The 16,626-nt window shown below is 38.2% G+C and overlaps 1 protein-coding gene across 13 annotated transcripts in view; it reads left to right on the forward strand.

Moving 5' to 3' along the window:
* The window catches only part of CHD9 (chromodomain helicase DNA binding protein 9), a 92,517-nt gene that overhangs the window by 58,948 nt on the left and 16,943 nt on the right, over positions 1-16,626 (forward strand). For all 13 annotated transcript variants that reach the window (XM_071814476.1, XM_065848706.2, XM_071814471.1 and 10 more), the window contains 19 exons: positions 1,149-1,392; positions 2,514-2,690; positions 3,568-3,711; positions 4,204-4,459; positions 4,908-5,118; positions 7,175-7,370; positions 8,103-8,270; positions 8,848-9,027; positions 10,201-10,311; positions 10,981-11,177; positions 12,073-12,272; positions 12,771-12,930; positions 13,663-13,752; positions 14,311-14,414; positions 14,533-14,650; positions 15,300-15,357; positions 15,673-15,715; positions 15,872-16,091; positions 16,226-16,428. In XM_071814476.1, coding sequence (XP_071670577.1) covers positions 1,149-1,392; positions 2,514-2,690; positions 3,568-3,711; positions 4,204-4,459; positions 4,908-5,118; positions 7,175-7,370; positions 8,103-8,270; positions 8,848-9,027; positions 10,201-10,311; positions 10,981-11,177; positions 12,073-12,272; positions 12,771-12,930; positions 13,663-13,752; positions 14,311-14,414; positions 14,533-14,650; positions 15,300-15,357; positions 15,673-15,715; positions 15,872-16,091; positions 16,226-16,428 — 3,080 coding nt within the window. The remainder of the gene's footprint in view (positions 1-1,148; positions 1,393-2,513; positions 2,691-3,567; positions 3,712-4,203; positions 4,460-4,907; positions 5,119-7,174; positions 7,371-8,102; positions 8,271-8,847; positions 9,028-10,200; positions 10,312-10,980; positions 11,178-12,072; positions 12,273-12,770; positions 12,931-13,662; positions 13,753-14,310; positions 14,415-14,532; positions 14,651-15,299; positions 15,358-15,672; positions 15,716-15,871; positions 16,092-16,225; positions 16,429-16,626) is intronic.

The raw sequence follows: 16,626 nt of genomic DNA on the forward strand, positions 1-16,626 counted from the left end.
TGCTTATAACAAAAAGGGTGTAACTGCAAAACAAAAATTATCTTCCATTGGGTGTACAAATATGTTTTTATCCAAACAAATATCAATAAAACAAATCTTAGAAGAATAAAACTAACATAACTGAAAATAAATTTTCAATGGCTATGAGGACATTAAAAAGCAACTTCTACCAAAGAACAAGCTTTCTGAATTTTTGGAACAACCAGGGAACACTTGTGTCTTTCAAAATAAGTTCTAGAATTAGTATGTATTTCAGATAAAGTTACCTCTGTTCAAAAATAAGGCCCGTAAATAATTCACTTTTCTATATTGTAAGCTAAGTTTAACTTTTCACTAATGCTATGATGTATTCATGGGAATGTAATCACTTTCAAGAATTTTTTCCAGAAGAATAAATTTTCTCTGTATCTAAGTTGGATTTCGGTTCCCAAATCTTCCTGCTGGCTGATTTCCAAAATACCAGTTGCCCATCCTTTATAGAGGTCATGTCAGCGAGCAGAGCACAAGCACACACACCATTTTACTATTCAGTTTCATGACGTGCAAAAGAACATTTTGTTTGAATTCTCAGCCAAGCCCATAACGGTCTGTGCGAACAGTGAAGGGCTGGAGTGTGTGGCTGAGGCTGAGCACTGGTGGTGCTTCACGCAGTGATTTGGTTGCGTGCATCTGTTCTTGGGTTTGGAAATGAGGGGAAATTAGTGATACTGTAATGCACTCTTTGTACCTGGGTGTACTTGGGCTGCTTTCCTTCTGTGGCTTTTAGGGAATCGTCGTTAATTTCCAGCAGTTTTGTCAAGGTGAGTGTACATGTAGGAAATATGATTAATTTGAATTCCCTTAATTAGGGCAGGTATAGTCCCAAAATAATACTTCTGGAATACTTTTCTAGGAGAACTTCACAGAACATTCCATTCTCTGGCTCTACCAGTGCTAAGCATGACTGGAAGCTTGTGGTTTTGTGTACTGAGTTCATTCTTTCACTATAACCAAGGACCGTTTACAGGCATCTTTTACAGTGCCTCATTTTTTGCCTGTTGTTTTAAACCGGTATATTTGAGCATTGTTTTTATAAACTGTCTATTTGAGCAACAGCTTTGACATACTTTCTTTGATGCCAATAACAAATAAATACGTTTTACTTTCAGGCGAAATTGCATTTTAGCAGATGAAATGGGTCTCGGCAAAACCATTCAGTCGATTACGTTCCTGTACGAGATCCTCCTGGCTGGGATAAGGGGCCCATTCCTGATCATAGCTCCACTTTCCACTATCGCAAACTGGGAAAGAGAATTCCGCACGTGGACCGACCTGAACGTCGTGGTGTATCACGGCAGCATGATCAGCAGGCAGATGATCCAGCAGTACGAGATGTACTTCAGGGACTCCCAGGTAGCGTAAGGTCACTTCTGTGCAATAACTTCCCCATAGTAATGAAAACCTGACTTTACATTATCCGTGCCTCTGTCTTAGTGGAAGTAATTTTACATCCGATGACGTGGTTTTTAAGCTTTTTTGCATATCAGAATCTTTAACATATGCTTACTGAGTGAATTTGGTGAGGGCGATTGCAGCAGGATGAATGTTGTTTCAGCACGCTGAGTAATTTTGCAGTTGAATGGAGGTGACGCTGATACTCATGTGGAGATGAAAGTGTACACAGATGGTGGCAGTTGAGTCCTGAATCTGAAGAGCAGGGAGAACAAAAATACAGCCGATGGAGCTCTGTGTTACCTTTAAGTAGCTGCTGATTTCCTTTTCCCAGTGTAAACCAGCATTGTCTGTGTACAGTTTGCTTTTCTGTCTGAAATACTTCACATTAAATGACATGAAAAAAACTTGAAATCTGACTATTTTAAAAGCGGGGTTCTTTGCCTTTTGTATATATTCTGCGTAAATAAACAATTTTTAATTTATCGTGGTATTTCTACAAAATGGAGAAGGCTGAAAATTTTTTTAAGTAGTGCTAAACATTAAAATTACATGTTGTTTCTCTAGCAAGTTATTGTATACTGGCTTATTGAGGGCCTTACATTACATATGATCTTTGTCAGACAAATGGAGTAGAGTAAGCTGAATAAAAAGTGTCCATTTAGTTCGCAAGTGATATTTTAATTACTTACTGTATGAGTGCTAGATGTATTGCCATCATATATTTGGATTGATTGACTGACTGTAGTGTTTCTCCTGTCAGTCTTTCAGATTTTCGCAGGGTTAAAAATGCGATATCCACAGGCACTTTCTGAAGCAGGTTTATTAGATGGTTTTATCTGTAATTTAAGTCATTAAAATTTTAGTGTTGGTTAGACAATATTGGATTTGTAGTTATGGATAATTACTCATTAATATTAGAGAGTTATAGAGATGTAATAAATGTGAATGGGATGATAAAACAACTTATAATGTCAAATCTGATGTCTAGCTAGCTCTTGATTAAAATTTCAGCAACAAAATCTTTACATTGAATAGATTCCAGGTAATGTAACAAATGCTGTGTGTTGATGAATCTCTAGGGACGTATCGTTCGAGGTACCTACAGATTCCAAGCCATCATCACAACTTTTGAAATGATTCTTGGTGGGTGTCCAGAGTTAAATGCAATTGAGTGGCGGTGTGTTATTATTGATGAAGCTCACAGACTGAAGAACAAAAATTGCAAACTCTTGGAAGGACTGAAATTAATGAACCTTGTGAGTAATTATATTTCACTTTGGGGGTTGATTCTAGCTAAGTACAGTATGATAATAAATCACAAAGGTGTTTTACCTGCCAAAAAACACCTCTCAAGCAGCGTTTTCTCAGGAGATGTCTGTTCCCAATATGCTTTTCAAATGTAATGTAATTTTTGTAGCTGATGCTGGTATGTTTTTCATCAAACAAAATGTGGCAAGTTCTAACTGCAAGCAGAATCTATTTCCAGTGATATTATTCTGTAGTTTTGCTTATGAAGATGATCTCATTTTAAATTTGCTTGGTAATTAAATTAGAGTTTTTGTGCAGTAATTAATGTTTAAAAACCTAGAAAGTATTTTAAACAGGTTATTTAACACTAGAAGCAAGCAAGTAGTAGTGTTTAAAACAGAATTATCATCTAGTCCTGTAGTTAAGGTTTTATTTTCTGTAGTGCAAGATTTTTAAAAAGCTGTTACACAGATCTGGAGGCTTCTGGTGCATTGCTACAAGATGTACCGTGACTTGTTTGGCACTGGGTTTTGACTTCGGTTATTAACTTGGATACACTTGTTGCTCCGTGTTCTCAGAAGTCATGGTATTTGCTTTCTGATCCATGCTCAGCGTTTATTTTCCCCACTATGGAGAGAGAGGATGATACATGTGTGAATGTTACAGGCAAAAGTTGATGTGTTCAGTCATTTCTCCATTAAAGATACAGGAAGACAGAATTTAAAGAAAAGCTGGTAGAAGATATTTGTTGTTCCTTCATAAATCTGTTTCTCTGTATTGTGGTACACAGAACTGGTATTTTCAGGTTGTGACACTCAGACTTAACACAGAAGAATGTGCAGATGTGTGCACATGAGGTCATGTGAGTTTTGTTCTCTCTTATAGGAGCATAAAGTGCTGTTGACGGGTACCCCTCTGCAGAACACGGTAGAAGAACTATTCAGCCTCCTTCATTTCCTTGAACCTTTGCGTTTTCCTGCTGAATCTACGTTCATGCAAGAATTTGGAGACCTTAAAACAGAGGAACAGGTATTACATGTTGTATTAAGTTCATGTTGAGCTTCAGTGTGTAGAAGTGGCTTCGTTGAAGGAAAAACTTCATTTTGGATAGTAACTGTTGTGGCTTCCCACCCTCCCCTTCTCTCCCCATGGAGCACCTGTGAGTTCTTTTGTCAGTAGAAATTAGTGAAGTGTGATATTTTATGTTAAAAGAGTTGGTTTTATTTTTTAGGGTCAGTTTTATAAATTGGGCAAATAAGTAGTAAGAATAAAAATTGAAATTTACCGACTTCATTGGCAGCACCTTTGTAACCAAGTGCTAAAAAGATATTAATTTATTGGTCTTGGAGCACATTAAAAATTATTTAGTAATTTGGGGTTAAAAATAAAGGCATATCCCCTATGGAACACATTTTATACAAGTGTTGGAAAAAAATAGTGATATGGAGTTAATTTTTGTTTCTTTATTAAACTGCACTGTTACTTTTTCATGTTCCAACAAGGTTGTTGTGTTTAATTTAGGTTCAGAAACTGCAAGCTATCCTGAAACCCATGATGCTCAGACGATTGAAGGAAGATGTAGAAAAAAAACTGGCTCCGAAGGAGGAAACTATAATTGAAGTAGAACTAACTAACATTCAGAAGAAATATTATCGAGCCATTCTGGAGAAAAATTTTGCTTTCTTATCCAAAGGAGCAGGACAAGCAAATGTGCCCAACCTGGTTAACACTATGATGGAACTCAGAAAGTGTTGTAATCACCCTTATCTCATCAAAGGTAAATACATGATAAGGACTAGCTGAAAACTAGGTTCTGGCAGGAGATGTGGTCTGTATCCGTCCTCATGGCTTTTCTCACTTATTTGTAACTAACTTGGAGGTTTTTCCTGTTTGGAAGAAAGTACACATAAAGCTCTTAAAGTTTTTACTATGATTTCAGTCATAGTGGGGCTGCAAAATGCTGTTTTTAAGGGGAGTTTTGCCTCATTCCAGGTGTTGTTTCTGTGACGTTCTGCTTAAAAACCTAAGACTTATTTTCAAAGAGCATAGAAATAGGTGTTCCTCGAAGGCTTGAGGCCCATCCAGAGCTTTATTCTGTCTCCAGCAGTGCCTAATGGGGGATATTTGGAATACAAGCACTGATTTTAGTAACTTAGTCTGGTATGTATTTAGAGGTATTTGTAGCAACACCTATACTATAGATACAGAAATCTGTTCTTTGATAGGTGCTGAAGAGAAAATCCTTGGAGAGTTTAAAGAAACATACAGCCCAAGTGCTCCTGACTTCCATCTGCAAGCAATGATCCAGTCTGCTGGGAAATTGGTTCTTATTGATAAACTTCTTCCAAAAATGAAAGCTGGAGGCCACAAGGTCCTTATCTTCTCTCAAATGGTTCGCTGCCTGGATATTTTGGAGGATTACCTTATACATAAAAGGTAAGATACTGCATGTTCTGTCTCCTTGATCTCAGTGGATGTATCTTTGAATGGTAGTGCAGGGTTAATGATTACAGCATATGTAACTTGCTGTGTTCTGTGATGGCTTAGCGTTTATTCACCACCAAATGAAAAATATCAGAGAACTGCTAAAGAGATGTGCTCAAGTAAACCACATGCCTTCAGTTTATTGCCTCTTTTATTAAACATTCTTGTATGTGTGTACTGTTTATACATTGCCTGTCAGAAATCGAGTAAGTTCAAGTTCAGAGTTGCTCATCCAAACCTCAGTAAGCCTAGAATGTGCTCTTTATTTACATGGTGTTGAACTTGGCCCAGATAGGGTGATGCAGCTCCTTACCCCCAACAGAGTGTAAGTACAAAATAGTAAACAACTGGAGGTTTGCTATTTATGTAAAAATAAAAATGTGCTTCCTATCTTTCCTAAGTGATTACTGCTCTGAATGTGCAGCAGAACTGAAGTGCCAGCCCAGCCATACAGCAGCTCCTTAGATCACCTTTTGCTGTCACATTAATAGCACCCTTTGATTACACTGTTGACTCCATGGAAACTAGGAGCTTATTTAAGCACCTGACGGAATAAAGCCTTAGCACCTAAAACCTAACCTTAAACTTGCTTGCAATCAGTAGTTGCTGTATCAACCTGGAAAGCTATAAGAAGGCATAGTTCTGTTTGTTTTAATAGTCCATTTGTTGGAATGTACGTACTGCTTTGAAGTGCGTATATGTCAGTGAACTACCTAGTAATACAGAGTTAACATGTAAAAACATAAAAACTAGTAATAATGTCAAGCTTTCCTGCAACGGATACTGGAATGTGTACTGAAAATCATTAGTGGATTATATTAATAGCTTTTTTTGATAATTTTAGATCACTTCTGTGCTGGTATGCTTTTGTTTCATAAAGCCATTTGAACTGAGAGCTCGACAGTTTGCGCATTTTCTTTTAATAGGCTAATTTTAACTTCACCGTAGTACTTATGGTGCAGTATAGAAAATATTCCTTTTTCTATAAGGTTGTAACATCTAGACCAGAGCCTCATAGCTGCAGGTAGAATCTTCTGAAGCCTGTGGAAGCTGAAACCTGCTCTGTGCAACCGTTTGATGAGAAATGGTAGAGTGCACGCGTGATGAGACTGAACGCTGAACAGAATTGGTGGCTGTGGGCGATGGCCGTCTGCCAGAACGCCTGTGGTCCTGCGGATTAGCTGCTGTGACAGTTTAGAGCTGATTAGAAGAAAAACGGTTGTGAGGCTTTTGACTGATAGATACACATCCAGCATTTTGCTCCATTTGGAGTGTACAGAAGTATTTGCTCCCTTTCTAAGCATTTCACTTGATTTCAGAAGTTTCAGAGGAGTCTTTGTAATTATCGAACGTAATAGAAATGACGGTGTTACTTCAGGCTTTTCAGTGTGCTGGTTTTAGTTTAGGAAGGCCTGGAGTCACTGCTGCCTTGATGAAGACTGTTAGAGGTGCTGTCATGTTGCTTCTGTTCTATTTCTCTTAATCTTGACAGAACTAATATGCAGTTTGTCCGGTAACAGCTCACCACGTACTGGTTTCTGCTGGTTACTTGGTTGCCCCCAACACATTCAGACAATTTGATATATAACAGAAAATATGCCATCCCGTGTCTGAGCCCCTGGGTAGGGACCCAAGCAGAGTAGTGTGTGAAAAACCTGGAAAAATCCACATAGAACTTGAGGTTATGATGTGTTTTAATGCATAGAAGCGCTGTGGTAGTATGTGTTTCCTGGTATGTATAATCAGGTACTTGCTTTAATGGACAAAGTTCAGAAGAACTTGTCTTAAAATGCTCAGTGTGTGGACCTGCTAATGTGTGTTAGTACTACAGAGACACGAGTTCTGTCATGATTCCTGCTTGTGTTACCCACTGATAATCAAAGTTATTTTGCATCACTTCTATTCACTGTAAAGAATAAATACACAAGCAGGAGATCTGTTCTAATCCCCGTTTGAATTAACGAAAAATATTGTATTGATGTGTATGTGTATCCGTGGCAATTTGCAGATACTTGTATGAACGAATTGATGGGCGAGTACGAGGGAATCTCAGACAAGCCGCCATTGACCGGTTCAGCAAACCAGATTCCGATCGCTTTGTCTTCCTCCTCTGCACCAGGGCTGGTGGTCTGGGCATTAATTTGACTGCAGCAGATACATGTATAATTTTTGATTCTGACTGGAATCCTCAAAATGATCTGCAGGTAAATTCCTTTAAGAATGAGGCCTTAGAAGTCAAACCTGATTGCTATAAATTGGGTCGCTTTGAATATTGTCTCTGTTTTGAACACACTTAATTTTTCAGTGTTCAGGGTTTTTTCAGACATATGTTTAATCTTTTTTGATTAATACTTTGCACTTAAATAGGAGAGGCCATATGGGGTTGTCTGGGTTCTAATATTTTCTTTCAAATTGATTACTCTTAAAAACACAACTCAGGTAAACTATGTCCGTTGATAAAACCCTTCAGATTTTGATGACACTATGAAATCAGGGGTTAGATTCTGTGTATACTGACACAGTTCATGAAAGTAGAGCTGTTCAGCTAAAACATGATGTATGGAAGAGAATTAATATGTATTCAGAAGCAGTGAATTAATCCAATGTAGGAATTAGATGCTGAAATGCAATCCATTCTCAGGTTGCAACTCCTTTACTCCTTGCTTCTTTTTATTTAGTGTTACTGCAAGAGAAATACCATTCAGTAGCCTTCAGCACAGATCATTCATCTGCATTTTATTTACTACACTGTTTTTAGAAAACTTCACAATGTGGAAAATGTCCAGTAGCCTCCATCTGCTTAAATGTGTATTGACTCTCTTTTGAGTTTGTGCTGTTGTTTTTGAGATTTGTGCCCCAGCAGAAACAATTTCTTAAAAGAATGTTATCCTATTCTAGATAAGTCTAAATTCTCGCTGTCATTCTCCCTTCGAAAGGCTCAGGCCCGTTGTCACCGGATCGGTCAGAACAAAGCAGTGAAGGTCTACAGGCTGATAACGCGCAACTCCTACGAGCGAGAGATGTTTGACAGAGCAAGTCTGAAACTGGGGCTGGATAAGGCTGTTCTACAGAGTATGAGCGGAAGAGAAAACAGTGTCGGTGGTGTATGTAGACTTATTTCTTGAGACAACTTTCCTCTTGTAATCTCATGGGAACTATTTTAAATTACAGAAACTCCCATATTTCTGTTGTTTGCTTCACTTTTTTTCTAATGTGGGCTAACAATGCATTTGATATAATGTAAAACATAGTTACTCTGATAAGTCTTGCACTTTTTCTTGCCTTTAAAGTCTAAGGTAGATAATGTCCAAGTTAAAACAAAGATAAAAGTTTCCGTGTGTTTCCTTGTATCTTCTCATATTAGCATTAGGTCTTACTTGAATATGAGATATAAATCTAATATTAACAGGTGATTTTTTTTAACTTATGTTCATCACAGTGTTGGGAACAGCCATAACAATGAAGACACATACCTGCAAAAGTGTGTACTGTAACTACATAACACAGCATTTCAACTGGCAACTAGACTTTTCCCTTAGCTTTTAATAACCTAGATTTTAAACTTATAAATTATAAGGCACAGTTAGGTTGTAATAATATTCGAAAGGGAAGGAAAAATAGAAATTGCTTTAGGGGATTTTTTTTTTTCTCATCTGTCTAAAACCTATTTTATTTGTTCAGATCCAACAACTCTCCAAAAAAGAAATAGAAGACTTGCTTCGAAGAGGTGCATATGGTGCCATTATGGATGAAGAAGATGAAGGCTCTAAATTCTGTGAGGAAGACATTGACCAAATTTTGCAGCGTAGGACTAAAACTATCACGATTGAGTCGGAAGGAAGGGGCTCCACGTTTGCCAAGGTGCAGAAGCCACAAGTTGTTCTTTGACAGTGTAGAGCTGCAAATGTAATTGAATGTTGTGAAGCTTATTATTTCTTTAAAAAAAGTTGTTTATGTGTGGGGCATGCTCCTAAAATAGCAGAGAGTGGAGAGTCTATATATGTGTATGTTGGGGAGGGAGGCTGAGACCGTATGGTTTTAGGAGTGGTAGTCTAGGACAAAATTGGACCAGCAATTCCTAATTTGTGGTGGGTAAGAGAAAAACAGTAATACCATAGCATCCAAAAACCTACACTGAAAAACTGGATGAACAGAACAAAAAGTAAACTTGGACTCCTTAATTTCCAAAGCATGTGCCAATATGGATCTGAACAAATACAAATTCAGGTAAATAAAAAAATACCTAAATAAATACTTTTTTAAAAATCCAAGCAGTATAACTGAGCTTGGAACATGGGTACTTCACCAATACAGTTGAGGCAATTCAAAAAACAAAACCAACCCAAAAAACTTCAGCAAACTCTTAAGAATATAAATGTATATTTATTGTTTATAAATATACATATATTTAGGCTCTCTTATATCTCGCTGATTGTGGCTTAAATAAGAAATAGTCTTCTAAAGAAGAGATAGGAAACCAATTCAGGAACATGATCATCACTGTCTTTTTATCAGAAGAGTTAAAAATTTTTAGACGTATTTACTCTTTTCCCAAAAGCAGTGTATCAGGATTTTTTTAAAATGCCTTCTGAAATTAAGCTTATTCCATGCTCTCAAGCTTTGATTGTTGGTAGTTTAAACACTCCTTTGAAATTTCCCTCAAGCGAGTACTTTTGCGTGAGATGAAATCCCCAAATGCTGATAAGCCTCTTCAAAAGATTCTATTTTCTTCCATTCAAGTAATTTAGATTCAGGCTTCGAAGCAGAAGGATCTTGCTCCTTAATGTTCTTCTCTCCTGATGGTGCATAAAAGTTCATTAGATTTTTCTGATATATTATGGATCTGATTTTAAAAAATTAAGGGGGAGGAGAACTTTTGAGTTGCTTTGCACTGTAAGTAACTTCTGAAGCCTTAACAGCTGCTTGAGAGATTTTGATGAAATGAAGTTATGTGGTTGTCACAGCATGGAGGTGTTCAAACTCCACAAACTTTGGAAGTATGATGTTAGTAAGATTTTGGTTTATTTATTACAGGCTAGTTTTGTTGCCTCTGGAAACAGGACTGATATTTCCCTAGATGATCCCAACTTCTGGCAGAAATGGGCCAAAAAAGCAGAAATAGATATAGATGCTATCAGTGGTAGAGTAAGTACTTCTCTTTTTTAATGCATGATTTTTCAAATATGTGCTTGCTGTTGAATTCTGAAATAGCAGGTGTAGGACTTCTGTGCTTTTTTGATTAATACTTCAGTAAATCAGAGGTTTTGTGCTTGTTACTATAGTTGGTGCATGGATAATCAGCCTGCTGATAGCTTGAGTATTTCCTAGCTCCCTGCTGTCCCAAAAGAGTTTGGCGTCTTGGATTTTTGTTAAAGACCTGCAAATGGTTGAAAGTCTGTAATTTTTCTGAATGCCCTGTTTCTCTGTCTGTAAATCCTGGGCTGGAACCTGCAAAATAGAAAATGGATGTAGTTCTTACTCAGCTAAAACTGAAAGTTGTGTCCTATACTTGAAGACATTCCTGTTTTAAAAACGTTTCAGTGCCCCTTTTTACTCCGAGACTGCACTGTAGTCTAAGTATTCCGTTTGAATGAGATATCCAGTGTTGTTTAATGTACTCGTATCATGGTATAAAAGCTATGTTTTGTTGCCTTAAATACCACAAAATGTTTTACTTGCTTCATGGGTGTTTCCTGTGATGTCTCTACAAAATACCTATTAATGACATTAAATAGAAATGGATGCTTCTGAACTGAAGCCATCTACTTAAGAAAAGCTTACCAATTCTGATAAGGTTTGTTGGAAATTTTGCAGAACAGCCTGGTTATTGATACACCAAGAATTAGGAAGCAAACCCGGCCCTTCAGCGCCACGAAGGACGAGCTGGCAGAGTTGTCCGAAGTGGAGAGCGAAGGTGACGAGAAACCGAAACTCCGCCGGCCTTGTGACCGTTCCAATGGCTACGGAAGAACAGAGTGCTTTCGGGTGGAAAAAAACTTGCTGGTCTATGGGTATTGTACACGTCCTTCTTCATTCTAGGAAGTTTTTAAAAACTAGTCTTTTTCCATGCATTAAATTGGATTTATGGAATAACTTTCAGCTATATTACACAGAATCACAGAATGTTAGGGATTAGAAAGGATCTCAAAAGATCATCTAGTCCCAGTCCCCCTGCTGGAGCAGGAACACCCAGATGAGGTTACACAAGAAGGTGTCCAGGCAGGTTGGCCATAACCTGGTGTGTTTGTATATATAGAATTAATTTAGAGTATGAATTTCTGTAAATTTATCATGCATCTTGTATAAATCCGTCTCACAACTTGCAGTTGAAGAAACATTAGAGGTGAAAACCTTTCTTCAAAGGCATTTAACATGGACTCTGCAGTAGTCTCACTAAAAATCATTACAGTAAGTGCTGCAGGCAGGCTGAAAACTGTGTAAAGAAATATCTGAAATAAAGGCCTGGTAGGTAACTTGATGTTTGTCATTGCAGAACATCTGGCACTTCCAGGAGGTGCAAAGAGGAACTGAAAATCTAACCAGTTATTTCAAGCATACTAAAATTGATTTGGAAATAAAATCTTAGGTTTTCTGTCACCCACCTTGTAAGATAAATGACAATGTTTTTTTATCGATATGAGTTTCTACCAGTTTTGTGTCTTAAAACCCTTAAGTAATCATCTGTGCTTTTTTTTAAACAGGCAAGGTTTGTTTAAAAATCTGTCTTAAACAGATGCAGTTTTGTTGCAAGTGTTGCTTTTTTATTTCCACTCCGTAACTTCAGCTGAAGGAAACAAGTGGAAAGCTGACTATATTTTACAGAGAACGTCCCTTCTGTACCAAAAATGTACAGGCTCTCCAAGGATTTCACTTCCAAGTGCTCATTTGTGTTTCACTCTGGACCAGGTGGGGCCGATGGAGAGAGATTTTGTCCCATGGTCGCTTCAAGAGGCAGCTGAATGAACACGACGTGGAGATCATTTGCCGAGCTCTATTGGCCTATTGTCTTGTTCACTACAGAGGGGATGAGAAAATCAAAAGTTTTATATGGGATCTCATTACCCCGACGGAGGATGGGCAAACACGGGAGTTACAGAATCACCTTGGTAAGGGCTCGTGTGTTTCTGTAGTTAAATAGCTTTGTATATGCATGCCTGTGGTACTGGGATAAAACAGCTAAAAATTCTCTCTGAATGCCTCCTACTTGAAACAAATAGAATTTATTCCAGATACACATTTCAAGTGGTGGGAAAAGAAGTGTCATTTCTGCTTGGCTTTGTGTCTGATGGCTCACCTGAATGGCCTGCTGTTCTCTGCATGAGCTTGCCTTTCATCTCTGTTCATAAGAACCTCTTCTGTTTCATGGTCGGTGACAATACACGCTCCTTTCTTTCCCCTTGTGCTGTGTCCTTAGCTGGTGAAATGTAGCCCAGAGATGCTCTAAGAGACAAAAGAGAAAAATACCTCATCTCCAGAGGCTGTGATGCTGGTAGTTTTTCTGCAACGCACGTCACAATGCTGGTGTAGCGTATAGGAACTGTTAGGTGTCATGGGGATCTATACCTACCTGTTGCTGTTACTGTATTATATTTTGAATTATATAGGCTTATCAGCCCCTGTGCCTAGAGGGAGAAAAGGAAAAAAAGTGAAGACCCAGGCTAGCACTTTTGATATACACAAAGCAGAATGGCTTCGAAAATACAATCCAGAACATCTGTTGCAAGACGAAGGATACAAAAAGCACATAAAACACCATTGCAACAAGTAAGCAGTAGCTGAAGCGTGAAATGTCTTTCAATGTTCATGTAAAGATTCCTTTTTCTTTTAATTCCTCATTGTCCCAGAAGACTTTAAAGGCTTGAGGGGCCTTGTAGCAGCCAAAAGACTGAGGAGTTTGGGAGCACCTGGCAAAGGAACAGAAACGTGGCGTGTTTTCTGTGCTCTGAGAATCAGAGCTACGAGCTTGCTTAAAGCTCGTTCCTAACCATGAACGAGCTTGTTTTAGAGAAATCATTCTTCTGTAGCAAAACTTGTCAGACTCTACTTGAAAATGTCATACAGCTGTAGTGAAGAATTGAGATAAAGCATGGAGGAGCCATTGCGGTCATGCGCCAAATTCTAAGTGAGCAGGAATGAGAAGGTCGTGTGAAAGCTCCTCCTTGTCAGCCCGCTTGGTTCTTCCAAAGGGAATCATCTCAGGAGGAGAATGGAAAGAGCAGTTTGTTCCTAGCAGTATTTTATGGAGTGAGTGAGGAGTGTTCTGCTGGCCCTGGTCTTTGTCTGGGATTTGAAAGTATGTTTGCAATGAAATGATTCGTGAAAGTGATCACAATACCAAGTGTTAGGTGACTTAAATTGGAAGTTTATCTCCTTATAACTGAAGGATGTTTTAGGAAAATGATTTGAAAGCTTTGTGATGCTACAGAAGACAAAACCAACCACAACTATTGAGAGCTTGTAGATTGCTAATATTTGTATTTTTTCTTCTTTGTTTAGGGTCTTGCTTCGAGTAAGAATGCTGTATTACTTAAAACAAGAAGTCATTGGTAATGAATGCCAAAAGGTGTTTAATGGAGTTGATGCCAGGTGAACTATAAAGAGGTTTTTTGCTTGTTTACTTTAAATGTAAACTATCAAAGGAAAATTCAGATAACTTCCTAGACCTAAATAAGAAATGTTAAAACCAAATATTTGTATGCTTAGCCTGTGAGAAGTGTGTTTTGGTTGCTCTCTGTTTACTAAATGCTTTGGAGAAACTTGTCATGTGGAAGTTCTAGTTCCTATTTAGGAGTCTGGCTATACAAAGTAAAATAATTTAAGTCAAATAGGCTGAAAAAATGAGTGAAAGAATTATATGCTTTGCTTTCTAATTGGCGGGGTTTTCGTGCCTCTTTATGCATGCTCTTAGTCATGTGCTGCACATTCCATTCATTTTTTTTTTTAATGGAAGTATTGCCATTTGGAAATTCATAATCGCTGCTATGGGAGCTTGTGGTAGATGGAAAGTTTTAATTTGATTCAGAAAGCTTGAAGAGAGAAGTCTAAAAATCCCACAGAAAGTAGGGATGTACAAAGAGAAGATGAAGATGTATTTCTTCCTCTGAATGTTACTGATGTTGCTGTGCTGTTGGTGATTCTCCATAGTGAAATTGATGTTTGGGTCCCTGAGCCAGATCACTCTGAAGTTCCTGCCGAGTGGTGGGATGCAGAAGCAGATAAATCCCTTCTCATTGGAGTTTTTAAACACGGTGAGTAATACGGATGACTGCACATGCACTTCCCCACCCCTCAGAATAAACAGCCTACAGTCAGTTTTTTACAGCTCCCTCTGAAAGTGAATTTGTGCCGCTTTTTTTTCCTTTATAGGTTATGAAAAATACAACACTATCAGGGCAGACCCAGCACTGTGCTTCTTGGAAAGGGTTGGCAAGCCAGATGAAAAAGCAGTTGCTGCCGAACAGAGAGCAAATGATTATATGGATGGGTATGAGCACTTAAAACTGAACATGAATGTTTTGGGGTCTTAAAAGATTGAATTTATCTGTTGTACTTTTTCTTCTTAACTGGTTTTATACTATTTGGTGTCATTGTTGTGAAGAACACTACTTGGATTTTACTCCCACAGAGTGGAAAACAGTTAGGAACAGTGTAACAACCATTGAAGTGTGGGATTTCACAGTTAAAGGAAAAGTGCAGCACCCTGTTGTTAACCAGGGCTCTGTCGTGTGCTGCTGTGTCGGAAATACTACTTAGACACTCAAGTGCAAAATCCTTCAGAGACGAAGTGCTAAAGACCTGTTTAGCTTGATTGCACGATATATGAGTCTTGTGTAGCTAACCAGTGACACCAGGAGACCAGTTAGAGTATTACTGGTAACTGCCAGCATGAGAAATGCTTTTATTCATCGCTTCATCAGTGGGGTCAGCAGCTGCGGTTATAACAAACATCTTTGAATGAGAGCAAACTGGGGGGGACGGGATTCAAGCCAAAGCTGCCTTGAAATACTTTTGTTGTTTCTTGTAGAAAATTAAATAAAGTATATCTAACTAAATGAATTTTGCTTAACTGAAGAGAGTGTAAGGACTTCTAAACTATTACTAAGATGGGTTCTTTTGTGTTGAAATTTTAACAGGGATGTAGAAGATCCAGAATATAAACCAGCACCAGCATTGTTTAAAGATGACATAGAGGTATAGTAGGCACCTATGAATAGCTCCTTTGAACACACTTAGACTGTAATACTTCCACCTTTTCTTTGAGCAAATTATTAAGTTTTTCTATATTTTTCTAAATTGCGAGAACTTATTCCATGTCTTTCTGCAACTGGGGAGAATGGGAGGGAGTTGTTGTTGACAAGGCACACAACAGAATTATACCATTTGTCTGAAATACGTGTTACTCTCACTCTTCGTCATATTTATGAGTTGTCTATAAGATTTAAGTTGAATTAAGTTTCTGGAGAGGGGCTAGGTTTTTAATTTTGCTTCCCTTCTGTTTTTTGACAGGATGATGTTTCATCCCCGGGTGATCTAGTAATAGCAGATGGAGGTAAATATATACAAATTCAAGTCTGAGCCCATTCAGTCTGGTTTGAATTATTCAGTCTCCTGACCCTCAGCTAAAATGTATTTAGATTGCCTAGTGTAGAACCACAGACACCAGCAATTATTAACTTGTGTTTCTTGTGACTTTGTTCTAATATAGATGGACAAATGATGGAAGGAGACAAAATCTACTGGCCCACTCAGTCTGCCTTAACAACACGTCTTCGCCGCCTAATAACAGCTTATCAACGAACGAGTAAAAATCGGCAGGCCCAGCAGATCCAGCCCACCTTCCCAGTACAAACCAGTATGATGCAGCCTCCGTATGAGGAAGTTGCTCTGAATCCAAAGATGGCTGCTAAGATTGAAAGACAGCAAAGGTACCTGCAGCGTGCAAATACACGTTTTTAATACATCCTGATACAAAAAATGTAGAAGAAATAATAATTGCTAGCTGTGTGAAATAGTGAAGAAAATGACAGGATTTCAATTCTTTTTTATCTTGGTGATCAAGATGGACGAGAAGAGAAGAAGCCGACTTCTACAGAGTTGTGTCCACGTTTGGCGTGGTGTTTGATCCTGAAAGGGGACGGTTTGACTGGACCAAATTTCGAGCGATGGCTCGGCTGCACAAGAAAACCGACGAGAGCCTGGAGAAGTATTTGTATGCGTTTATGTCCATGTGCCGGAGAGTCTGTCGTCTCCCCTCAAAAGAAGGTGGGTGTATTTATTTTTACTTGGTTTTATCTTTAATTTCTGTTGCCAGTGCTTATCTTGAAAAGGGTTTACTTTTATGTGTTACGAACTAAAAATGGGGCAGAAGGCAAAAAGGAAACGTGGTAAGTGTAAAAATCAAAGCTTATAATGGGGAGACATATATGAACGGATTAAAGCCATCTACTTCTAGTATTGATG

Source organism: Patagioenas fasciata, chromosome 13 (assembly GCF_037038585.1).
Source record: "Patagioenas fasciata isolate bPatFas1 chromosome 13, bPatFas1.hap1, whole genome shotgun sequence".
Taxonomy (NCBI): domain Eukaryota; kingdom Metazoa; phylum Chordata; class Aves; order Columbiformes; family Columbidae; genus Patagioenas; species Patagioenas fasciata.